Source organism: Phoca vitulina, unplaced genomic scaffold (genome assembly GCF_004348235.1).
Source record: "Phoca vitulina isolate PV1807 unplaced genomic scaffold, GSC_HSeal_1.0 scaffold115, whole genome shotgun sequence".
Classification (NCBI taxonomy): Eukaryota; Metazoa; Chordata; class Mammalia; order Carnivora; family Phocidae; genus Phoca; species Phoca vitulina.
The window spans coordinates 72,112-97,424 of NW_022589818.1; the positions used below are offsets into that span (position 1 = coordinate 72,112).

The 25,313-nt window shown below is 55.5% G+C and overlaps 1 protein-coding gene across 8 annotated transcripts in view; it reads left to right on the plus strand.

Moving 5' to 3' along the window:
• Positions 1–91: 91 nt before the first annotated feature.
• The window catches only part of ARHGEF11 (Rho guanine nucleotide exchange factor 11), an 84,569-nt gene continuing 59,347 nt past the window's right edge, over positions 92–25,313 (plus strand). For all 8 annotated transcript variants that reach the window (XM_032398262.1, XM_032398263.1, XM_032398266.1 and 5 more), the window contains exon 1: positions 92–902. In XM_032398262.1, the coding sequence (XP_032254153.1) occupies positions 871–902 (32 nt within the window). In that variant the 5' untranslated portion in view covers positions 92–870. The remainder of the gene's footprint in view (positions 903–25,313) is intronic.

Here is a 25,313-nt window from a genome sequence, read left to right on the forward strand (position 1 = left end):
AAGGAGGAGGCCGCGGGGCGGGCGGCGCGGGGACGCGAGCGGCGTCCGGGGTTGATGGCGGCCGGGGCGGCGGGCGGCGGGCGCGGGGCGCGGAGAGGCCGGGGGCCCGGCGGGCGTGAGGCGGGGGCGCCGCGCTCCCGCTCGGTGCCATCGGCTCGGTGAAGGGTTTCCAGACCTTTCACGTAAAAGCTGTTTTTGTTGTTGTTTTTTAAGGAGCTCCACAGCCGTGGTCGCAGGGCCGCCCCGGACTTGAAGGGGTGCCGCGGTGCGCGTCCCGTTGTATGCTTCCATTTATTCCCCCGCCGAGCGCGCGGCCCGGGGCCTCCCCCGCCGCCGGTTCGGACCGGCCCTCCGCGGCCCCTGCCCTGGCGTCGGCGTCGCCGTCGTGCTGAGCGCGGGGGACCCGGCACGGCCCCGCCGGCCACCGGGCGCCCGCCTGCGGGAGGACAGCTGCGGGAGCGGCATCTCGAGCATGGGCTTCATCTGTAGTTTGCAGTGAGGACTGAGACTTTGAAGGCACATTCCTTCTGTGATTCATGTCTTAGCCCATAGCGCTAACCTTGAGGAGATTTGTGGTTGGGTTTTTGGTTTCTAAGAAGGTCATAGTTTTTCCTCTTTTTCTTTCGGTTTTTTTCTCCGACGGGGGAGGGGTCGGGGGCTGAGAACGGACACCATGCTCGCTGGTACAAGTAGAATGGAGCCTGAGTTCCCAGGGTCCTGAGAGCCAGCAGAGAGCATTCGAGCATCGGAGCATCCGACCGTGAGGTTGGGAGGCCCTCCTCCCACCTTTCTTAAAAATTGCAGCCGACTCAGCCCCGATCAAGACATCAAAACTGCAGGATCGTAGCTCCGCGAAGACACTGAGAAACCATGAGTGTGAGGTTACCCCAGAGCATAGACAGGTAGGTCTGCTAATAATGTGCTTTCCAACACCTTCTTAACCAAAGACTGGGAGGGAGGGTGGTGCGTTTCGGTAAAAGGTGCAAAGGAAGGGTCGGGGTGGGAGCCCGGGTCTCTGGGGACTGTGCCGGCCTGTGTGTTTATGTGTCCTCTGTGTGTGTCCCTGTCCTGATTCGGTGCTTTTTTAAAGACGAGCAATAAACAGTGAAGCCAGGAGAGGAGAGATAGGGGAAGTGCCCCCCTCAGTCTTTGACTTTTGCCCGGCTACAGGCTGAATTTGGGCCCCTAACTTGCCAGTTTAGGGGGCGGGAGGCGGCACAAGCCTGGTCACGTGAGTCCCCAGGGTGGATTGGGACTGGCTTTAGGTGTTGAGCTGCGGGGGGAAGGGCCCTGGCAGGGGCGTGGGCCTCCACCGGCTGGTTGCTACGGAGTGGTGGGGCTCGGTGATGGGGTGGATTCCATTTCTAGAACGAGGAGGATGTTCTTGGCCTGACTGATGGGACACAAGCACCCTTTGCACCCATACAGGTCTGGATTTTTGCCAGTGACTGATAATGGCCCCAAAATGCACAGGTCGCATTATAATTTCTTCCTCTCCAAGCTTAGGGTTTAACTTGAGACCTGCCCACCAGCGGATGCGCTAAGGTTTAATCTTCCAAGCTGTCCTTAATAAGCTTGACTCTGCAAGATAGGCCTTCCCTCTGCCTAGAGCTGGAAAGAGTTGTTTTGGGCTCTCAGGCCTGATGGGCAGAGGCTCTGGTCCTTGGAGTCCGAGCCCAGGATCCAACCCCCTCACCAGCCTCTGGATCACTGGGGCTGCAATTTACAACTTTGTGAGGTGTCCGCCTCCCCAACCCCCCCCAACCCTTACTCCTTAAGAATCTTAGAGAGGGTTGTTTTGAGGGTGCTGCACACATCCTAATTGGGTGGATGGGTGGTTGGAGGACTGAGCAAGCAAATGAAAGCACTGGACAGTGTTGCTGGAGAGGCGGGGAAGAGCGGAGAGCCGTGGTCTCTCCATGCCAGTTAACCTTTGATCATCCATGCTAGTGGTAATTTCTTTTTGGCTGTGGAATGTGACATAAATATAATCCCTCCCAAACACTGATCTCTGTATTGCCTCTGAGTCCTGTTTAGATCAGTTCAGCAGCCCCCCTCCTGGGCCCTGACTTGGCAGTGGGGTGAAGGCAGCCAGCCACAAAGGGCATAAAGTGTGTGTGTCTCTTCCCCTTGTCTTTGGCCTCCCTGCAGTTCGCATCTTGTAAAAGGAGGCCCGAGGTGCGTCAAGGCAGGGAGGTGACATGGTTACGTGGCCACCTTCTCTTTTCGTCGTGCTGGAGTTTGGGAATTAGTGCACCTGCCTTTTGTGGGATGTGGATGGTGAGTGATTTCTCTGAAATCAGGGATGTGAGCAGATGGAAACCCAGGTTTGGGGGTGCAAGGAGGAGGCCGTGAGGGTTCGCGGGCTGATGCGAGGTGCTCCTCTGGGAGCTTGTATGTCCTCACCGTCTGTGCGGATGCGGACGGCGTGGGACGTGTCCCCAAGTACTTTCATAGAACAGGTCTCATCTGAGCCTCACAGCGTTTCTATGAGGCAGACAAGGTGGAGGTTATTATTCCCGTTGTACAGTGGGGGTCCTTGAGGCCCAGGGAGGACACCTGGCTTGCCTGGTGCCATCTTGCTGGACTAGCAGCAGAATCTGAGCCCAGATGCGTGTCTTCTGACCCAGGCTCTTTTGCTTGCCCCACGCTGGATAACTGGGTTTATATGTTGGTCCTGTGGACTGTGGTTTCCATGTCTCCTTCTGACAGTAGGATAGGATGCTCTCCGGTATTCCATTTGTACTTATGTTTTCAACAGTCTTGGGGCCGGCACCGTCATTTCTGTAGGAAAGCACCCGTTTCTCCTGTGGAGTAATGTAGCTTTGCAGACTGAGAGTGTTCGCCGCCTCTGCCCCATCTGAGGCTCAGGTCCCCTTCTAGATATCTTACCCCTTAGGCTGCGGGCTCCTTCTGCTGGACCTTTTGACATCTCAGGTTCAAGACTGTGGATTTTAAAGAACTCCTAAGTTTAGGAGATTGAGCAGAAGGACGCGCTCCAGATTGTGGAGTCAGGGATTCTCACACAGTCCGTCAGTGTCCCGCGTAGAGAGTCTAGGGGAAGGCGCCCAACGAGTGTTTCAGAAAATCAAAGTACGTGACTCTTGCTCGCCATGGGTGCGCTGTCTAATTGGGAGCGAGGGAAGGGTAGGTTCCCGAAGAAGACCGAGGAACAGTGACACTCGATGGTAAGCCCTGGAAAGGCAGGGACTGCGTCCGCTTTGCTCCGCAGTGGGCCTGTGTGAGCATTCCATCAGTACGGGACACGTGAGTGCTGGGATGAGCGAGCGTGTCAGCAAGTGTAAATTCTTCCATTTCAGAGTGTTTCAGCACTCTTGGGTTGGTTGCCCACGTAGTCAGAGCAAGGTCAGAGAAGGCCTCCGAGTTGGTGTGTATTCCCTAGGGAGGAGCCACGTGACAAGAGGACTGTGATGTGGAGAAGACTTGTGGCCCAAAGTAAAGAAACCTCTGGAATATTTCTTCGGAAGCGTCTTTAACCCCCTCTTGGGGACTGACACCTGGGTCCAAATGAATGAGAAGTGTTTGTGACGAATCTTGATCTTTCTGTATTGATCAGTCGTTCCTGACACGCAGGCTCACGCAGCTGCTCCAGCCCCTGTCCGTTTTGTCCTCGGACAGCTTATTGCCCGTGGACACCTGTTCTTCTCAAGAGTTTCCGAAAGCGTGTTTGATGCTGCAAGCAGAGATAAGGACGCTGAGTTACTTCTGCGGGGATGGTGATGAGTTTTGCTAAGCCGTCTCTATCCACTGCCTCATCTCCAATGGCAGATGGTTCCAAGCCAGCCAGGTGGGTTAGGCGTCTGCATCCATGAAACCGCTGTCCTCCGTGCAGAGTCCCATAGCCCTGTGGGCCAGCCCAGATGAGGAAGCACTAGATTTAAGCCAAGAGGTCCTGGTTTGAACCCTGGCATTCCCCTTAACTCCACGACCTTGGGCAGGTCACGTACCTCTCATTTCCTCCTGGGCGAAGCAAGCGTTCCTGTATGTGAAAGGCCTTCCGGTTCACGAACACTTTCATGCTGTGTGTCGTTTGAGGATTATAACATTTATTGCATCTCCCGGGGCTGTTGGAAGGAGCAAATCAAATAAGATCGTATATTTCTTACTTTTTTTTTTTAAGATTTTTTATTTATTTATTTGACAGAGAGACAGCAAGAGAGGGAGTACAAGCAGGGAGAGTGGGAGAGAGAGAAGCAGGCTTCCTGCTGAGCAGGGAGCCTGATGTGGGGCTCGATCCCAGGACCCTGGGATCATGACCTGAGCCGAAGGCAGACTCTTAGCAACTGAGCCACCCAGGCGCCCCAAGATCATATATTTCAAATTGCTTTCCAAACTAAAACCGTGAATTTCAGGCAGTAAACTTCTGAGTTTGGTTTAGCTTCATGCACCACTTTCTTCTGAACTAGGCCCAAAGAGAGTTTGAGTAACTGAAGGATCATTGCATTGTTCTGAAGCATTTGACCAGAGTGAGCAGGCTTTGTGTGGGGATGCGCCTGGGGTTGGAAGGGAGCGTCGGGTGATGGTCCTAGAAGAATATGAGAAACAGAAGCGCCTTCCCAAGAATTCTGATGAACGGGAGAGGCTGCAGTTACCTTGGCTGCCTTAGACAGGAATAGAAAGCCTGTGTTTAGTGATCTCTGGCCGTTCCCAGTTCAAAATAAATCCACACCCAGCAACCGTCCTTATCAGGGATCTGAGGTTGAATGTAACCTTTCCCCTTTCTAGAAGAGGCGCAATCTTAGGTGAGGTTGGGGGGGGTGGGTGGCAAGGAGGGAGGGTGGTCGTAGGTCCTAGGAATGAGCCTTGGGCTTCAGGGAAGGTCTGCAGAGAGGATTTGCTGGAAGCCCAGACTGGGCTTATCTAGAAAGGGTGGGGGCGGCTCCTGGAACTCTTCCCACCTTGGTTGCAGGTTTTTGTTTTGTTTTTTTTTAAGATTTTATTTATTTATTTGACAGAGAGAGACACAGCAAGAGAGGGAACACAAGCAGGGGGAGTGGGAGAGGGAGAAACAGGCTTCCCGCCGAGCAGGGAGCCTTGATCCCAGAACCCTGGGATCATGACCGAGCTGAAGGCAGACGCTTAACTGACTGAGACACCCGGGCGCCCCTGGTTGCAGGTTCTTATCGAGCCCTGGGCCCTAGAATCCCCATTCAGCTGAGTTTAGAGGGTTGATCTCCCATTCAGAGCTACAAATAAGAAGCCACCTGCAGTGCTGAGTCTTCTCCAGAACTACCCTTTTCCCATGTGGTGTGAGATGAGAGGTGGCCGTGGATTTGCGTGGATTTTGATGCATAATCACCATTATGAGCAGGAGCAGGCTAAGCTTAACTTCAAATATTCAAACACATATCTGAAAGAGCACCCTTTGATTAACAAATTTATTGAGCTTTTTTTTTTTTTTTTAATCTGTCAGACTACGGTCAGAGTCCCTGCCATCCATTTACGAGAATACATAAAAAATAGGAAAAGTTAAATGACAGTATGATTTCATCAAAAATGTAGAAGATTCTATGAAGGGCAATAGCCAACTCCCAAATTAGCATAAAGACAAAGGAGTCCTGGAAGCTCCCAACCTGCACAGGATGGAGTTTGGAAGCTTTGGGGGGGCGCTCCCCGGCCCACCCTCTGAAGGTCTGGGATTCGGATGCCGAGAGGGCTTTGCTCGGTGTGCAGTCCCGGAGGACACGAGGGCTGAGGGGTCATTTTCATCTGTGTTGCAGATGTGTCCAGTGCTCAGTGGCCCCTCGTGGGAGGCGGTGCCACGCGGTATGTGGCGAGGACCCCTTCAGGGTCTCAGACTTGCCTCCGCTACATTTGAAGCTCGTTTCGTTGTCTTTTAATCCTGACTTCAGTGGAGGCCCTGAAGTGTCCCTCCGTCATCTTCACTGACTTCTTCAGGATTTCCCTTCTCGTTGTAAGGAACAGTAAACTGAGGCACGAATGCACCAGGAAGGAGCTTTGAGAAGTCAGAGCAGGTGACTTCCTGCACTTTCTCCGCCACTATGTGCAGCTACTCTGAAATGGTCTGATGGGACCTGTGGTCACCGGTCACGGCCTCCGGTCACAGAGGGGACCTGGGGGATCCAGCAGCTTTCCAGGGGACGCCTCCCCATGATCCAGGCAGCTTGCGGCCAGTCTGCTGCGCAGCCAACATTTATCACAGAGCCGCTCGCCTCGCTCAGTTCTCGGTGTTCTGGCAGATAATGTGCAAGAATGTGGCGCTTACATTCTTGGTGTGAAAGGTTATTGGTCAAACAGCAGGAAACAGTGCAGGGGTAGTACGTAATTGCTGAATCTCGATGTGTACCAAAAGGTACATTTAGAGAAGAGCAGAAGGTTGGTGCCAAGGAGAGCAGCCGGGAGGGGGTGGTTAGAAATTGGGAAGAGGGGCGCCTGGGTGGCTCAGTCGTTAAGCGTCTGCCTTCAGCTCAGGTCATGATCCCAGGGTCCTGGGATCGAGCCCCGCATCGGGCTCCCTGCTCAGCGGGAAGCCTGCTTCTCCCTCTCCCACTCCCCCTGCTTGTGTTCCCTCTCTCGCTGTGTCTCTCTCTGTCAAATAAATAAAATCTTTAAAAAAAAAAAAATTGGGGAAGAGAAGAGGGGGCCTCATCAGACAAGGGGACAACCTGGGCAAAGGTCAGGATGGCAGGATTGTTGGTCTTTGTGGAGAGGACAGAGAGTAGGTTGTGGAGGTGGGCAGGATGGGGGGATGAAGGTGTTGGGAGCAGGGGAGGTTCATGTGTTCCAGGGTAAACAGTGTTCACAGAGAGAATGCTGACACTGATCCGGAGATGGGACAGTGCCTGGGGCCAGGACGGCCCCGGGGAGGTTTCGCAGCAGTCTTGGAGAAAGATAATGTTGAAGACGGGCAGGATCTGAAAGACATTTTGGAAGGAAAATCAACAAGGTCTGTTAAGTCTGAATCAAATTTGATTCCCAAGTTTTGAGGCTGGTTGGCTGGGAGATGGGTCAGGCTGTCGCTAGAGAGAGACCACCTCCCGTAAGTCCTGCCTCCCGTGGGCGCCCAGCGGTGGGCTGACTGGCACAGCCAGCGGGACTTACCCCACTAGTGCATCCCTTCGACCCTCCGGTTGGGCCTCCTCGACCAAGAGGTTGTGGTTCTTCAGGGAGCCCTCCTGAGGGGAGCGGGGAGGGGAGCTGGGTCTGGGAGATCCCTGAGGAAACTGGTCCTGATCTGAGGAGGTGGGCGGGTGTTTGACGGATCTCCATGAGCTGGTCACACGGCAGCCCCACACCAAGCCCCAGGGTGCTAGGACCAGAGTTCCAGAGCCCAGGATCTGGAGTGAGAGGGTCTTCGTGGGGCCCCCGCTCGGCCACTAACTAGCTGCGTGGATTCTGTGGTGCCTGACACGGTGGGTGTTGGGAAGGCGGTTGCTTGGGCGAGGACCCAGCCTGGCCTGGGCTCTGCTCAGCTGCCACCGAAGACCTGGGGCTGGAGGCTCCGGCCTGGGCTCGCCCTAAACTAGGGACCGGCAGACATGGCTCTGGGCGCGCGGGATCTCATCCTAACGGCGTCCCTTGGCGGACAGCCTCAGTGTCTTTCCGGCCCAGACTCCGCAGCTGGGGTTCGTGGCTCCTCCCTTCTGTTCAGCCCCCTCTGACCATCGCAGGTCTTCTCCCCGGGCCCCCCACCGGCTTCCTGGGCCCCCACGCCTCCGTCCACACCTGTACGTGGGCGTTCTCCTCCTCCTCACCGCTGCAGGGAGACCTTTGCTGGCTCACAGCACAGACCGCGACGTTTCTGTCATTCAGCGTTCCTTCTGCGCACACACAGAGCAGTTGGACCCTGTTATCTTCTATTTGTGTGTGTAGAATAATTTATGTAGAGGTTCGAGCAGAATGCCTCGCCCCTGGCACGCTGTGGTAGGTGCTGGTGTCCCTTGGTTCTTTCCATGTCGTATGTTGGCGATCATGCCTTCGGTTGCCCGGGGTGCGAAGTGATGTCTCTACGCCCTTCGGGATTGCTTCCCGGTGCCCTGTCAGTTTGCAGAGCCTGCCTGCTGCTGGCTGCCTTCACCTGCAGCTCCTTCCGGACGTTTCCAGTCCCCAGCCTGCCTAGCCAAGGGCTTCAAGAAAGCAACTCTAAACTTTGCTGCCAGGAACTGAGACCAAGAATTCCCCTTGCTCTTAGTGGTTCTAGGTCTTGGGCGCTTGGTATTTCTTGTAGGGACAGAGCGTCCTTGTTGGGGTGGCCGGCCTCCAGTGGCTCAGAGCTCGGGGGGCTCCCCCTTGGCGGCCTGGCTTCCGGGCTGCCTTTCCCCGCAGGGGTCTGACGGCACCGGGCCCACCCTGCTATTGTCCCGCCTGCCCCGGGCTGGCCCCATTCATTTCCCAGAGCAGACTGCCCTGCAGAGAAAGGCCACTGCTGTTCTAGGGGAGGTGGTGGAGAGAGTGTAGTAAGTAGCTTTGTGAATGGGACCTTGTATGAGACTGAGCCGCAGACCCTTTCTCCTCAGGCCCTGGGGTTGGGAGCAGGAACCACTCGGCTTCCAGTGTCTTCACAGCAACAGGGCTGGGGTTTAGGAGTGTCCGTGCCATCCCTCAGCTAAGAAGGTTGGTCGACTTCATGAATCTTCAGGCCCTGGGGTTCAACGTGAGTAAGCTGCACGCTGTGCCCTCCGGGAGCCCGTGGCTGGGGGCGGACAGACAAAAGGACGCGGGAGGTGGTGACAGCACCCTGAACTCTTCTGTGATTCCAGCTGGAGCACATGGGAGGGACTCTGGGGAGGGTTTCCTGGAGGAAGGGACTTTAAATGGAGGCCTAAAACTGAGAGCCGGGCTTGAGAGGGCAGGTCCAGGTAGAGGGGGCACGCATCAGAGGCCCGACCGCTAGAGAGAGCATGGTGCGGCGGGATGGGGGGTCGCCGTGGTCTGTCCTGAGACCACAGAACAGTAGATCCGTGAACCTGGACAACAGGAAGGAGCCGGGGCCTGGGGACCGTGGAACCCTGTGTTCGGGCATTTGGACTCTATCCTGAGGGCCACGGAACACCATCACCAGACTTATGTAGGGAGCAACGTGATAGGATGCACTTTGGAAAACCGCGTCCCTGCGGCTTCAGTGGAGAGGGGCAATGGGGGCAGGGAGCCGTCGCTGCAGGTGGAGAAGGACGGGTGGGGGACTGAGCAGGTGGCTATGTGGGGGAGGACGACGTCCCTGTTCTTGGCATGGGTGTGGGGTGGGGGGTCCCCCTCGATGAACACCAGAGGGATCGGTCGCAACCCTCTGGGGCGGAGCCAAGGGCAGGTGCTGAGTGCAAGCTGGCACCTGGGCCTGGCGGGCCGGGGTGGAGAAGCACACATGGGGTGCTCACACGTCCAGGTGAGACAGAGGGGCGGGGTCCCACAGAAGAGGCTGGTGGGGGGAGAGCGGCAGAGAGGCAGAAGGCCAGCAGGGTCAGATGCCCCCATGAGGGGAGGCGGGGGGCATAGAGGAGGGAGAGAGAACTGTCTGGAGGTAGGAGTATTTCCGTGGCCTTTGGGCGTGGGGGGCAGGCAGGAGCCAGAGAAGAAGAGATGAAGAAGTGGAGATAGACAGTCTAGTCTGAACTTCTACAAAGTTTGCTCAGGAAGAAGCAGAGGAAAGACGTAGCTCCCGGTCCCTGTCGGTAGGACTTTGAGTTAACTTTTCCAAGGCAGGACTGGCTGCCTGAGGTGGAGCTTGCCCTGGGAGGCATGCAGCAGAGGGCTAGAGACTCGTTCCCTTACGCCCACCATTTCTGAGTCCGTGAGTTTGGATTGGGGTTGGGCCCGAGCATTTGCATCTTTCGTGACCTCCCGCGTGGCACCTGCGCAGGTGTAGGCGTGGGTCAGCAGACCGTGGTCGGTGCAGGACACGACCTGCCAGTCCCTGTGGGTTTCCTAAACCCCACTGCAGGCCTCTGGATCACCTCAGTACACGGCAGAAAGCCAGAGGAGATCCTGGTTCTCCCAGCAGGGCGTGGGCCGGGCCTGATGGCTCTGCTTCTGCTTCAGCTCTGGCCTCTCACCAGTTCTGAACTTGGAGCCTGACAGGGTGAGAAAGGACTGCACGGGGCAGAGCCCCCTCCCCTGTCAGATCCCACCGCACAGCCCTTGGTTTGGGATATGGGGATTTTTTACATATTCAGCACATTCATCAGATATGTATTAATGTGAGGAAGTGCTCTCAGTCCTGGGGATACGCTGGGACTAGAGGCTGTTGGGGAAGACAGACAACAAATAAGTAGCTTGTTATTTATGATGCAAATGTAAGTGAGTTTAGTAAAAGCTGGGTTCATAACTGTCAAGACGAAATGAGAGATCAGTTGAGAGAGCGGTCAGTGTGTCAAGTAGGGAGGCCGTGGATGACGGAGAGAGGGATGGAAGTTCCGGGACCCAGGAAGGAGTGCCTGGATGGTGCCCCTCTGTTCTGTGCGGTATGATGCATTGTAGAGCGGTTTTGTCCCATGTCTTATGGGGGCCGCCGGCAGGGATTTGCATTCACTCGTTGCAGACAGGGAAGCAAGCCAGAGAGGCTTTAGCGACTTACCCGAGTCCGTACACTAGTCAGGGACGGAGCCGGGATTAGAGCCCAGCACAGCATCCCCCCGAGCAGAGCGCTGTCCATTTCCCTCACCCGCGGGCCTGCTGGGCATGCGCGTCCTGGGAGGGAGCCACGCCTCTCCCCAGTAAGCGTTCCCTGCCCGTGGCCCACTCGGGACTGTCCTGGAAGCAGGGAACTCCACCCTCCTTCTGCCTCCTGCTTGGTTCCTGACCAGAAGAGGATGGCACGCCGGTGGGGGCCAGGCGGGTTGGGGGGGGTGACGGGAAGAACACAGTGTCCTCAGAGGTCACTCTGCACTCAACCACACAGTGTGGCACCTCCGAGCTGCTCAGGGGCTTCTCTGTGTCTGTGGTACTGGGACCGTGTCCCCGGGGGGAGAGGGGGGAGTTTTCCTGAATGAAGGGATGCAATCTTTATTTTTTATTTTTTATTTTTTTTTTAAAGATTTTATTTATTTGACAGAGAGAGACACAGCGAGAGAGGGAACACAAGCAGGGGGAGTGGGAGAGGGAGAAGCAGGCTTCCCGCCGAGCAGGGAGCCTGATGTGGGGCTCGATCCCAGGACCCTGGGATCATGACCTGAGCGGAAGGCAGACGCTTAACGACTGAGCCACCCAGGCGCCCCCAATCTTTATTTAAAGATTTTATTTTTAAGTCATCTCTACACCCAGCATGGGGCTCAGACTTACAACCCCGAGATCAAGAGTCACACACTCTACCAACAGCCATGAACCAGGCACCCCAACAATTTTTTCATTAGCAGCTTTATAGAGAATAATTCACATACCTAAAATTCACCACTTTAGAGTGTACAGTTCAGTGTTGTTTAGCATATTCCCTTGCTAATTTTGGAAAATTTTCATCACCCCAAAGAGAACCCTTGTGCCCACAGCGGTCGCTCCCCACTGCCCCTCCCTCAGCCCCAGGCAGCCATTAATCTGCTTTCTGTTTCTGTGGGTTTGTTTATTCTGGACATTTCCTGTAAAGGGAATCCTACAGTCTGCGGCCTTTCATGCCTGACTTCTGTCCCTTGGCGTGATCTCTTCAGGGTTCATCCATGTCCTGGCGTGTCAGCAGTCGTTCCTTTTTGTGGTCGAAGGTGCTCAGCCGTGCGGGGAGGCCACCTGTCTGTCTGTTCTTCGTTGGCGGGCACCTGGCTTGCTCCTGCTTCCCGCTGGTGTGAGTGATGCCGCTGAGGACATCACGTGTAGGCTTCTGTGGGGACGAATGTTCTCATCTCTCTCGGGTCTGTACCTGGGGGTGGGGGAGGGATTGCTGGATCGACTGTAGCTCCGTGTGCCGTGTTTTAAGGAACTGCCAAACCGCTTTGCAAAGTGGCTGCACCACTTTCTGTTCCCCCTGGCACGCTCTGCGCATCTCCGAGGCTCGGAGCCCTGCGTCCTCGCAAGCGCTTGCTGATGTCTCTCTTGACTGGGGCCATGCTCGCGGGCGTGCGGTGGGTTCTCCCTGTGATTTCCATGGGTGTCTCCTCAGTGACAACTCGTGTCGAGCATCTTTTCATGTGCTTGTTGGCTGTTTGCATATCTTCTTTAGATAAATGTCTGTTCAAACCCCTTGCCCGTTTTTGTTTGGATTATCGGTCTGTTGTTGAGGAATGCATACTTACCCTCGCTGGCCTCAATTTCATCATAAAATGGGAGAGTGGGATTTGATGTCTGAGATGCACGTCCCCACGTTCTCTGTAACAGTCATCTTGCTGATCTGGGACTCTGAGCTTTGTTTTCACCCTGGGGTCTTACCGCTGCCGCTTTGGTTATTTACCCCGGAGACTGAGTTGTTTGGGAGCCCTGCGAGCTCAGTTACTTTGGAAAAGTGTGCTCCCAACAGGGGTCAGAGTGTATGTGTGTGTGTGTGTGTGTGTGTGCGCGCACGCGCATGTGTTCGTTCCAGAACAGTCTGAGGAATGGTGCTTAATAGGGTAGGAAGCACAGAGGAGCGGGGGATGGGAAGGTAGCTGGAGAGGTAGAGAAAAGAATCTCCAAACGCGGTAACCATGAAGTTCTCCTTTTTTCAACTCCGAAGAGTCCTGGCAGATGCAAAACGGTTGCTCTCTCAGCGTCTGACCTGCTGGCGACCTGCGCGGCCTCCAAACCAATGCTCGGTCCTCAGGGCTCCTCCCCGCGAGTCTGCTTCATTTCATTTCCTGTCTTGGTGAACTTCGTTAGGATTGCTGCGGCAAGAACCAGGATGCAAAAAGGCAAAGGCTAAGAACTCACATAATATAATCACCCTGCGGCCCTGAGCATCTGTAGGGTGCTTCCCCTCTGCAGAGCACTCTCCACCTGCCATGTACTTTAACCTCACCGTGGGCATGTGAGGGGAGCCTGGGGTGGATGAGGGAGGTTGACCTGGTTTCCCTCTCCTCCTTTCCCCCCTCAGCCCCAGGACACACTGTTTGGACAGCTCCTTCCCATGTTGGAATTGCTCCCCTTCTAATTCAGCTTTACTCCTCTGTCTTCCCACGAATGAGGGATCTTCCCTCCCTGGGGGACCCGCTTGTCCGTATGGCTGCCCCGTCTGTCCTCATCGTCACGTGGAGAGCCTTTTCTACGAAAGCTACGGGATTGGAAAATCAACTGGCCAGGACAGGAGGCTGACCGGCTCAGGGGCCAGGCGCCCACAGCTTCAGGAAGGCGTGCAGGAGACGGGGCGAGGGGGGAGGACGAGAGAACCACTGGCGGCCCGGATCCAACGGGAACCCCAGGCTCTGTCCCCTCCGCCAGACCCCAGCCCATCTCACTGGGCCTGACATCCTCTCTGCCAGCATCCACCCCTGGCCTGTGCTGCGCCATCACGTGTCTTCCAGATGCCTTGGGGGAGGTAATGGGGCCACGTGGTCCCTGACCTTGCGCCTCCTTAATGACGAATGACGTTGAGTAGCTGTGCCGGTGCGTACTGCTCCCTTGCGTACCTTCTTTAGAGAAATGTCTCTGTCAAACCAACCTTGCGTTCCTGGGACAGATCCCACCTGGTCATGATGCATAATCCTTTTCCGTGTTGATGGATTGGATTCACTCGTACTCTGATGAGCTTTTGTGCATTACTCTTATTTAATCGTGGTGACAACCCCCTGAGGTCAGGGTCCTCGTGGAGAGGCCGACATGAGGTAGGCAGCGTGCCCGGGACTGCGTGGCATCACAACTGTACCAGGAATGCAACACTTTCCAACGTAATCTCATTTTCTTTCCTGGGCTTCACTTTGCCCCTCTTCTTGGTGTAGATAACCAGCAGTTGATTTCCTTTATTGGGGCTGCTCTCCAGGCTGGAAACCTCATCGTTATTGCTCAGATTGAAAATTCCCAGAGGGTGTGGTCTCCCTAATGCTCTTGTCATGTGACCACACAGGTAGGACTTAACGTTGGGTGCATTTTGGATGATGATGAAATTTATATCCTTGATAGTCATTGATTTGATTGTAAACATGTCATTGTCCCTTTATGGAGTCAGGAGCATTAGAGAACAAGGACATACGTGTGATGCTTCTTTCTTGTTGGAGAGCTCAGCATTTTCTGTGCCCAAACAAATACTTATAATAAAGGCCAGAGGCTAGGAAGAGTGCATCTCTGGAGCGCCTGCCTGAAAGCACCCCTTAGAGGTCCCTAGCATCCCCTGCTGGCCACGTGCTCATCTGGTGTCGTCCTCTGCCTGAACTGTGTGCCCCGCCGTACCTCTCTCCCTCCTTCCTGCAGAGCGACTGGTTCATCAGACTCTAATCACTGAGAATTTACTGATAGAATCTCAGCCTTAAATCTGTGGCTTTTTCTATCTTTTCTGATGTGAGCATCAGCAGACTGAAATACATTTCACATTGAGGTACATGTACTTGGAGACCCAGAAAGGCTCTGGGGCAGCCCAGGAGGGTGAATGGGGGGCACGTGGGCAGTTACCTGTGAGTATGTGATACTGGCAGGTACGGATGCTTCTGCACGCTCACCGTCGACACGTAACTCAGCTGCTTTATGCGTGTCAGCGTCATAACGCATCCTTGCTCTGTGATCACCTTAGCTCCCGTTCTAGTGTACGATGGGAGGAGGGGTGACAGTTCATTTCAGTGGTAGTCAAAGCCTGACGTCCCTGAGAATATGTCTCCTGCAAAACAAAACTGTGTATTAAATTACAAAGGTAGATGAAATTGCTTTTTGGATTATCTGTTTTTGCTGATTATTTGTGCTGCCTCCCTGAAGGGGGTGTTTGGGACTTGCCCGTGCATTAATTGATTAAATAATTGTTTGTACGTACAAGTAGATAGAATGCAAGAGTGTATGTACGTATGGTGATTTTCCCTGTTTTAAATCCAAAGGCCATTGCCTCATTTTATGATCTAGCAACACTGCGACCTGGGTAATGAACAGGATGTCCTGGGGCAGGCTTGTATTAGCAGGAAAAAACATCTGCCTGCATCTCTATAATTGAGAAGGGCAATGTTTAGTTTAGTTTCTGCTGTGGGCCCAGAGTACTTGTTTCCCTTAATGCTGGTTTTTTTCCCTTTCAGTAGCTGTACTGGGGTACATTTGATGCGCAGTCAAAATGCACACACGTAGAGTATGCACCTGGATGCGGTTTGACAGGTGTGTACGTCTGTGACATCGTCACGACCGCCAGGATAACAAATGGACTGATCACCCCCAAATGCCCCTTTAGTCTCTCTTGCCCCCCCCCGAGGGAGTTTCAGGGGGGTTCCTTTCACCGTAGATTGGTTTACATCTTCTGTAATTCTGTGTCATGCACTGTGACCCCTTTTCCTGTCTGACTTCTTTCACTCAACACCATCATTTGAGGCTACCCCATGTTGTACCGATGAGCATGTGTTTCGCCACGTGGAGGTTGTTCATTTCTCTCAGCACTGTTTCAGTTTCTAGTGAACTGGTCTTTCTACATCTTCGGTCAGATTTGTCCCTAAAGGTTTCATATTTTATTTGTTGATTTATTTTAGAGAGAAAGTGCGTGTGAGCAGGGGGAGGGGCAGAAGGAGGGGGGGAATCTCAAGCAGCCTCCACGCTGAGCATGGAGCCTAAGGGGAGCTCGATCTCACGACCCTGAGATCTTGACCTGAGCTGAAATCAAGAGTCGGACGCTTAACCGATGGCACCCCCCAGGTACCCCCCATGTTTCATATTTTAAACAACAGTTTTTACAAACCACTCTTCAGTTATTTCTGTGAATACATGTGGACACAACTGATTGTTGTTGTTGTTGTTTTTAAGATTTTATTTATTTGACAGAGAGAGACACAGTGAGAGAGGGAACACAAGCAGGGGGAGTGGGAGAGGGAGAAGCAGGCTTCCCGCGGAGCAGGGAGCCCGATGCGGGGCTCGATCCCAGGACCCCGGGATCATGACCTGAGCCGAAGGCAGATGCTTAACGACTGAGCCACCCAGGCGCCCTGATTGTTGTATGTTGACCTCGGATCCTGCAGCCTTGCTAAATTCACTTTTTAGTTCTTGTACATTTTTTGTTAATTCCCCAAGATTTTAGAATCTTCCTGTCTGGTTCTAGTTTACCTCTTCGTTTCCAATCTGTGTATTTTTGAGTTTTGGAGAAAGTCAGGATTTTACTACCTTTTGCTAGACCTGTAGAGATGTCGGGTTCTCCCTCACTAGGAAATCTTCAAAAATAAGAAGCAAGAAGATCATTAAGTCCTTCTTTCCAGTAGGATCAGACGTGTGTGTGTCAGATACCCTCATGACCGGGGGAGGAGGCAGGCATGTGAAGAGGTGAGCAGAGTATGGACCACCGTCCTCGTGATCCAAGCGCGTCCAGCGCTTAGAGGCCGGACCGTTCAGAACCGGGGACGGGGAGATGGTGTCGCAGGCCTGCTGCCCCGGGTGCCGTGATTGACGAAGGAACAAATACTCGGAGATGGTCGATGGGAAAATAGTGAAACCTCCCTGTCCGGATTGGTTGTTTACTTCATTATTACTGAGAGTCTGAAAAGAATACATCTTTATCTATAGCTCTTGTTCTTCCTCCTGTTTTCTTTTTGTTTTTAAAAACCTCACGTGGTGTGGCAGCAGCCTGTGCTTCTGGCCCGAAGCCTCCCTGACCTGAGGCCAAGGGCCGTGCGAGCAGTGTTACCGGACGTGTGGTCTCAGTCCTGAATGATGCCACGTCCTCGGAGCCCTGTGAGTGGGTCCTGTTGCCCCATTTCTGCAAGGCTCTGTTTTGTTTAAGCGCACGGTAGCGTGTGTCCTCTTATTTTGTATACTCAAGTAACTCTTGAGATCTTTGGGTTTTTTTTTTTTTTAAGATTTATTTATTTGAGAGAGAGAGAGCACGCACATGCGTGAGGGGCAGAGGGAGAGGGAGAATCCCACGTGGACTTCCCGCTGAGCACGGAACCTGACCTGGACCGAGGGGGGCGGGTGGCTGGGGCTGGATCCCAGGACCCTGAGATCTTGACCTGAGCCAAAACCCAAGAGTTGGACACTTAACTGACTGCACCACCAGGCACCCCACAACTTGCGAGATGTTTACGCTTCTCCCACCACATGCATTTTGGGGGCGCATGCTCTCGACCTCGTACCCCCGGCGTATTTCCCAGGGTCTGGCATGGGGGAGGTGTGTGTGTATTGGTGTAGCTGCTCTTTAGCCTGGTTGTCATACTTTAGGTAATACAGGATTGTTCCCATTTTACAGATAAGATGTCTGCAGGCACCAGGGAGTAAATGGTGGTAGGTACTTTTTTTGCTAGAGAATTTCGTATTTTATTGGTTTGTTAAAATGGGATGATTTAGGCAACACTAACCAAACCAGCACTCCTCGTTTCGGTGGTGGGGAGCCTTGCTGCTCACAGAGGAAGACCGTTGAAAGCCAGGAACGTGAGAAGTAGCTGTGCTCTGTTGCGTGCCCTCCGCAGCACGAGGGGCGGAGGCCGGCCTGTGGGTGGCCGCGTGGCTGTGGCCCCGCAGACGGCAGACGCGTGTGCAGCTGAGCCCGTGCTGAGAACCTGACCCAGGTTCTTCCTTTGCCGCTTCATCGGTGACAGAAAGCTTGCAGATGCCCACACTCCTCATTCGTGTCTGAGACCTCGGCAGCCGTGACCTCCCTCTTCCTTCCGCCGTTTCAAGAAGTCTCTCTCCCCTTCCCAAACCGAGCCCTCGCAGAGCACGCAGACCGACAGCGCTGGTGTAGGGGAGGGGGCTGAGTTGGTGCTCTTGACCGAGCGAATGAGTGCGTCCGTCGCACCACGGGAAGCCCAGCTGCCGGCCGACGTGAGTCTGGTGGTGGGTTTTCCGCCGGTGCCTCTTTCCCCGTGGGGGCTTCTACTGCGCCGAGTGTGGGAAAGCCCTCCGTGACCTCACGACCCTCCGCGGCGCGCCCTCTGCTCACAGAGCCCCTAGAGGGTGGTGGTGGCCTGCGAGCTGAGACACGGAGGGGACAGTCCCGGCCTCCGGTAGCTCGCAGGCCATTAAACAGACTATACACTTGACCCTTGAACAGCACAGAAGCCGGGTGCCTACCACCCCGCCCCGGGCAGTCAGAAACCCACCTATAACTAATGGTTCCCCAGACACTTAACTACCAGTAGCCTCGTGATCCCCGGAAGCCTCACCGACAACTTAACATCGACAAACATGTGTTTGGTCCGTTACGTGATAGGCGTGCTCCCCCCATAAGGTGAGCTGGAGAGAAGACGCTGTGCACGTCCCGAGGAAGGCTTGGCGCGGCCGCGGTGCCATAGTGTGCTTCCCGAACAAACCCACGGTCCCCGTGCTGTTCGGGGTCAGCCGTGCCGTGCACGCTGGATGCAGCGGGGTGGAGAGTTAGGGCCCAGCGCCGAGATCGCTGACCCAGCCGGGGGTGAGGGGCTGTTCTGAGCGCTTTGCACCTCATAACCCCCTCAGCCCGCATGGCAACAGCCCCGTGAGTTAGGTCCCGTCAGCGTCCCCGTGTTACAGCCGAAGTAAGGAGCTGTAGGGAGTCAAGGTCGCAAGGCTGGGAGGTAGGGCAGGAGGATCAGCGTCCAGGCACCGAAGCTGTAGGTCTGCTCTTCTTTGCTGCACCGTCTCCTGCAGGAGAAATAGACATTAGTATGGAAGTGACAGGATTTATTATTTAACTGGCGAGCGGACAGAGAGAAGGAGGACTCCAGGCACCCTGGGAGTGTCTGCCCTGGGGGACAGAGGGTGCAGGAGGAGGCTGGAGGTCTCTGGGGCTTGACTGAGTATCTGCAGGTCGAATGTCGCCCCTGAAAGTTACAAATGGGAGTCGGGAACTTGAGGGAGACCAAAGGGCTAAAGCAGATGTGGGGTCCTCGGTGTTCCAGAGCCGGCTAAAGGCACCAGAACAGGCAGGGTCCCTACGAAGGGGGTGTAGGGCAGGGCTAGCGGCCCACGTGGTGGGACAGAGTGGGGCCTGGTTAGATGAGATCTGCAGAAGGCCTGCCGGCTGAGGGACTCGCAAGGGTGAGGGGTCGGTGATCTCACTGAGAACCGAGTCCTGGGGCAGAGGCCACACTGCAGTGGGTTGAAGAGGGCTGGGAGGTGAAAGGAGAGCCAGCAGGGCAGACGAGCCCTGGACCCTTCCCAGAAGTCGGGTGGGCGAAGGGGAAGGGGTCGGCTGGTGGGGCTGGAGGAGCTTGCTTCCTCAGGAAGCAGTTCTCCGCAGGTCAAGAGGGATTTGGGTAAATGTGGGTTGAGGGGTCGAGCCATGGAACTGGAGGGACGGTGGAGGTTTAGGGGGGTTCCCGAGGAAGCAGAGGGGAGTGGGGCCAGGGCAGGGGGAAGGGGTGAAGAGGCGAGTGAGCATGCCCTGAGGAGCTTGCAGGAGGGAAACTGAAGGGGCTCTGGTTCCTCCCGTGAGGCAAGAGGCAAGACAGTCTCGTGGCAGGGGGTGACCCTGAACACACAGCTGGGGGCAGTGGTAGGAGTGGGGTGAGCCGGCCAGCGAGGCAGGGTCAGCGGCAGGGTTGCACCGGCGGGAGCCCTAGCGCAGCAGACTGGTTGGGGGGCACTCCCCGCTCTCGGGCGTCGGCGACAGGCGATGCCGGGGAGGGAGGGACACGGAGGGGCCTGGCGCAATCACTGAGCCCAGACGGCAGCGCCGAATGCTGCCCGGTGCTCAGAACCGTCCTGTGAGGCAGGCTGTTTTCCAGATTCGACATAGGGGATTTGACCAAAATCCTGAACTAGCACTTAGAGAAACGACGTCCTTTGGATGGATGAAGGGAGGTGTCCATCAGCGTCCTAGGGAAGGCCTTCTCCTCCACTCAGTAAAACCAGAAAAGCCGTGTGTTTTTTACAGCTTTATAGAGCTCTAGTTCTCGTAGCATAAGATTCCCCATTAGAGTGCACCGTTAGGTGGTTTGGGGACAGTCACAGAGTGTGAGGCCATCACCCAGTCTCATCTCAGAATTCTCCAGTTTCCTGGGAAGCAGCGCGTGCTCGTTAGCGGTCATTCCCCTGTCCTGCCCGCCTGACCCCAGCCCCAGAGAGCCCCCTGCTGTCCTCCCTGTGTCCGGGGACGTGCTTCTCCTGAACGTCTCACATGTAACGGAACCCCCCCAGCGTGCGGTTTGGCGCCTGGCTCCCCCCCGGGCGCCACTCGTGGGCGGAGCTTCGTGTTGTGCGCGTGTGGAAGCACTTCCTGCCTGGGGGGTCCATCTGGTCGTCCGGACGGCACCTCGGGGCGCCCGCTGTGGACTCCGGGGGTCCGTCCCGTCGTCCGGACGGCACCTCGGGGCGCCCGCTGCGGACTCCGGGGAGTCCGTCCCGTCGTCCGGACAGCACCTCGGGGCGCCCGCTGCGGACCTCGGGGGGTCCGTCCTGTCGTCCGGACGGCACCTCGGGGCACCCGCTGTGGACTCCGGGGGTCCATCCCGTCGTCCGGACGGCACCTCGGGGCGCCCGCTCTGGACTTCGGGGGGTCCATATCATCGTCCGGACGGCACCTCAGGGCGCCCGCTGCGGACTTCGGGGGGTCCATCCCGTCGTCCGGACGGCACCTCGGGGCGCCCGCTCTGGACTTCGGGGGGTCCATCCCGTCGTCCGGACGGCACCTCGGGGCGCCCGCTCTGGACTTCGGGGGGTCCATCCTGTCGTCCGGACAGCACCTCGGGGCGCCCGCTCTGGACTTCGGGGGATCCATCCCGTCGTCCGGACGGCACCTCGGGGCGCCCGCTGCGGACTTCAGGGGGTCCATCCCGTCGTCCGGACAGCACCTCGGGGCGCCCGCTCTGGACTTCGGGGGGTCCATCCCGTCGTCCGGACAGCACCTCGGGGCGCCCGCTCTGGACTTCGGGGGGTCCATCCTGTCGTCCGGACAGCACCTCGGGGTGCCCGCTGTGGACTTCGGGTTGTTTCCTCTTTGGGGCTGCACTGTGATTAACGCTGTCATGAACGTCCACGTACACGTGTGTGTCTGAGGTGTGTTTTCAGTTCTCCGGGGTCAGACCTGGGAGTGGGGCTGACGGGGCGTGTCTCTGTGCGTCTCTGTGCTGTTCCGATGAGCCGCCGAAGCGCATTCGCGGTGGCCGTGTGACCGCGTCCTCACCAGCAGCCTACGAGGTTCTGATTTCTCCACATCCCCACCAACACTTGTTGTTTCCCATTATTTTGGTTTTAGCCGTCCTAGTGGGAGTGAGGTGGTGTCTCATTGTGGTTTTGATTTGCATTTCATTTTTTTTTAAAGATTTTATTTATTTATTTGACAGAGACAGCGAGAGAGGGAACACAAGCAGGGGGTTGCATTTTTGAAGACTAAGACTGCATATTTTTTCACGTGCTTATGGCTATCTGTATGTCTTCTTTAGAGAATGGTCTATTCAGATCTTTTGCCCATTTAAAAAAAGGTTTTTTTATTGTTGTTTTGTAAGAGTTTTGTATATATTCTGGTTACAGGTCCCTTCCCAGATACGTGACTTGCAGATTCTTTCTCCCATTGTGTGTGTTGCCTCTTCACTTTCTTGATGTTGTCCTTTGAGTATGCAGCTGGGTCTTACTTGTTTTGGGGGAAGGGTGAGATGAATGGGGTAGTGCCCCAGGCAGCAAGGTCCCGTTGGGAGAAGGCAGGAGAGCTTCAGCGAATGAACGTTGAACCTGGGGGTGGGGTGGGTGCTTTTATGGTGAAGAAATGGCTCGGGGCTAAGATGACAGGCCCTGGGCTCCTTGGTGTGTTTTGAATTTCGCAGTCGGGTAGACTAGCTATACCCCTGCAGAGTTTTCTGCCAGCTGGCTTAGACCAGCGAACGAATTTGCATCGATAGGGAGTCCTCTTGGGTTTGGGTCAGTTCATGGCTCAGACTGGGTGAGCAGCTAGGATGAGTAAGAGAAGGGTAGTTACACGCTCCCTGTCCCTTTCAGAGCTCAGCACAGCCCACTGGTCTCAGCGCTGCCAGAGAGCCCCGGTTTCTGGTGCCGGCACGTGGCACTCCGTGCTTTCTGTATACACCTGGCTGTGCGTTTGCGCTTCTCTGCTTGTCCATTGCACACCGTGCCCCTAGCACCTCAGGATGGTGAGTTTCCCAAGGACAAGAATCATGTGCACACGAGCATGTGTGCCCAAACGTCTGAGTCACGTCTGTGGACCGATAGTCATTAACGATTGATAAATACTGTGAGGGTAAACACAAAGGTTTCTGAGCCGTTGAGGAAGTATGTTAAGTGTAAATCCATTTTGTACTTGATAAGCAGACTTTTGGCAGAGATGAAGGAGGTTACCTGAAAGTCATGATTTTTAAGTTTAATGCAGACACGCTTGGGTTTTAAAGATGTGCAAGGGTGTTACTCTAAACTGCCCCTAGAATTTAAGTTCAGCCCTCGTTATTGACCGGTGACACACCAGGCAGTCCGACTTCTCACTTCCTGTGGACTGGATCTTTCCTAAGTGCCACATGTTGTGCAACCTCATGACCTGGCGGCAGCCGGGCGGGGGTGGGGGGGGGGGGGGGCGGCATGAAAGCAGAGCCAGGGCTTGCCTTTCATCCTCTCCCCACCTGTGAAGGAGCCCCCTCTGCGCCACTCAGAGGTGCAGCCGTGGGCTCCAGGCCCAGAGCGAGAAGCTCTGAGGGGTTGGACGGAGCAAGAGACGCCGAGCCCATTTTTCCAGCTTCTCCCAGGGTGGTTATTTCCGGAATGGCCAGCATGCTAACACCGGTGTGCAAACACACCCCGGCCTGAGCCAGGAGCCCTGGGTTCTGGTTCTCATGCTGACACCAGGGGACCCCGAAGATGTCACGTAAAAGCTGTGTTGCTCAGCTCGGGCTGCCATAACACATAGACTGGGTGGTTTTCTCATAGTTCTGGAGGCTGGAAGTCCGAGGTCAGGGTGACACGCATCTGGGTTCTGGTGAGCCCTCTCCTGACTTGCAGATGGCTGTGTGCTCACCGTGTGCTCCCACGGCTTGTCCTCGGCATGTGCACACCTGGGGCGGGGGGCCGCTGTCCTGTGTCCTGAGGGCCTTCCGTGACCTCATTCCACCCTGTTTACCTCCCAAAGGCCCATGTTCTTCTACACTGGGGGTTAGGGCTTAGCACAGCGATTTGCAGGGACACACGTTCAGCTCATAACAACGGCTCTGATGAGATGATCCTCAGTCTCCTTGTCTGCGAAACGAGATTGGGGGCGTCGAGATCCTCGCTCACTTCTGACGACGACGACGGTGCAGGCAGGGCATGTGCATGGTTTTCTGTCTTGAGTTCTGTGAGATGCGCCCCCCTGCATTCTCTCAGGCAGCACGGAACTGAATACATTAGGAGTTAGTGGGGCTAGGTGTATTCTTTCATTCCATGGGTATTTCTGAGCATCTGCTGTTGTAAGCACCGAGGCTGCAGTGGGGAACAAAACTCTGCCTTCCTGGAGCTTCCGTTCTAGGCAGATTAAGTAAGAAATAAAATTGGGGGGCGCCTGGGTGGCTCAGTCAGTTAAACGTCCGACTCTCGATTGCGGCTCAGGTCATGGTCTCAGGGTCGTGAGTTCGAGCCCCACGTCGGGCTCTGGGCTCAGTGAGGAGTCTGCTTGTCCCTCTCCCTCTGCTCCTCCCCCTGCTCGTTCCCTCTCTCTCTCAAATAAATAAAATCTTTTGAAAAAATAAATAAAATGATAGTGCACTAGGTAACCATTGCTAAGGAGACAATGTCAGGAACGTGGGGTTGCAGTTTTCAGGAAGGTGCTATTTGAGTCAAGGGGCGGGAGCGTGTGTTTAATTCTGCATGGCCAGGTGGGAAGCAGAGACCCTGTGAAGGCAAGCACCTTCGTCCAGAACCCCACAGCTGGCCTGCTGCCTGCTTGCCGACTGCCCTGTCTCCCTCCCATAACCCTCCTCCCCGCTCCCTGTCACCCACTTTTGTGCCAGACGCTCTGCACTAATTAATGATTTCACAGCCTTTTTAAATCTCCACCCAAAGACTGTAATAAGGAGTTCTACTTCCCGCCCCTGCCACCGGAGTCGGGGAGGATCTAGACCCGCTCCTGAGGCCGTCGGGTGTCTTGAGAGCGCCCCCAAGCCCCTTCTCCCCGGCCAGCCTTCCCTCTGTGGCCCTGGCTCACCCCTTTCTCCACATCCTTCTGGGAAGTCCTCCGTCCCAGATCTTTTTATTCAGGCATTCTCTTGCTTTACTCTTGGCCCTTCTCTTGCGCCTTCTTCTCTTCCTTCACCTTGCGTGTTCACCACCACCCCCCCGTGTCCTTTCCTTGTGGGGGCAGGGCTCACAAGGGGAGGGGCTCTCTGGTTCCCCATGCCAGGTCACGCGCCCCTGCCCCCCCCCGCCCCCAGCGTGTGCTGACTCCAGTCGGTTAGAACCTGAAGGGCTGTTTCTTGCTGGCCCTGCAGGAGCCCCGGCTTCACTGGGCCTTCACGTGGGACTCAGGCTGCAGACCTGGGGCTGCCTCGTTGGGTCCTTGGTCTTCTGGCTCAGGCCCCTGGCACATTTGCAGTCAGTGAATACGGGGATGGTATCGCCTGTCAGTCAAATCACTGAGGGTCAGCCGTTGGTGGAAACCTTCATTGGTCATCGCCGTCTCTGACCTCAGCCCTGCCTAAGTGTCCAGGAGGTCAGAGCCACCTGACCTCCCTGGTATTACAAGAACCAGAGCCGCTGTCTGTGCCCGACGGCAAACAGGATCCAAGAGGCGTCCTCTTCTTTTCTTTTTTTTTTTTAAGATTTTTCATTTATTTATTGAGAGAAAGCGAGAGTGAGCACAAACAAGGGGGAGGGGTAGAGGCAGAGGGAGCCCGACACGCGGGACTTGATCCCAGGACCCCGGGATCATGACCTGAACCAAAGGCAGACGCTTAATCAGCTGAGCCCCCCAGGCGTCCCAGGGGTCCTCTTCTCTAAGAACTGGAAAGAGTCACAGAGAAACTAGATTCTGCCACTTGCATCTGTGGATGCTGTGTGTGCACGTGTCCTGTGCGTCCAGTGCCTTTGATGGGATGCGTCCTTGCTCTTCGCGCTCTCCCTCAGTCCCCTCTGTCTCCGGATCAGGACCACCCTCGGTACTGGGTGGGATTCCGGCCGTGATTCTCAGCCGGTGTGGTTGTGTGGTTCCATCTTGAATATCTCGTTTCTCTTTGGCTTCTGGTCCCTTGGCCGTGTGCCAGCGACCGCTTGTCAGCTGGTCTGCCCAACAGGTGATGGAGCAGTGCTGTGTGCAGAGTCCCAGAGTTCATAGTGCATGCTGTGCACACGCATACACGTGTGTGTGCATGTGTGTGTATGCGCGCGTGGATGCTGTGCGCGCGTGTCCGTGGATGCTGTGCGCGCGCCCGTGGATGCTGTGCGCGCGC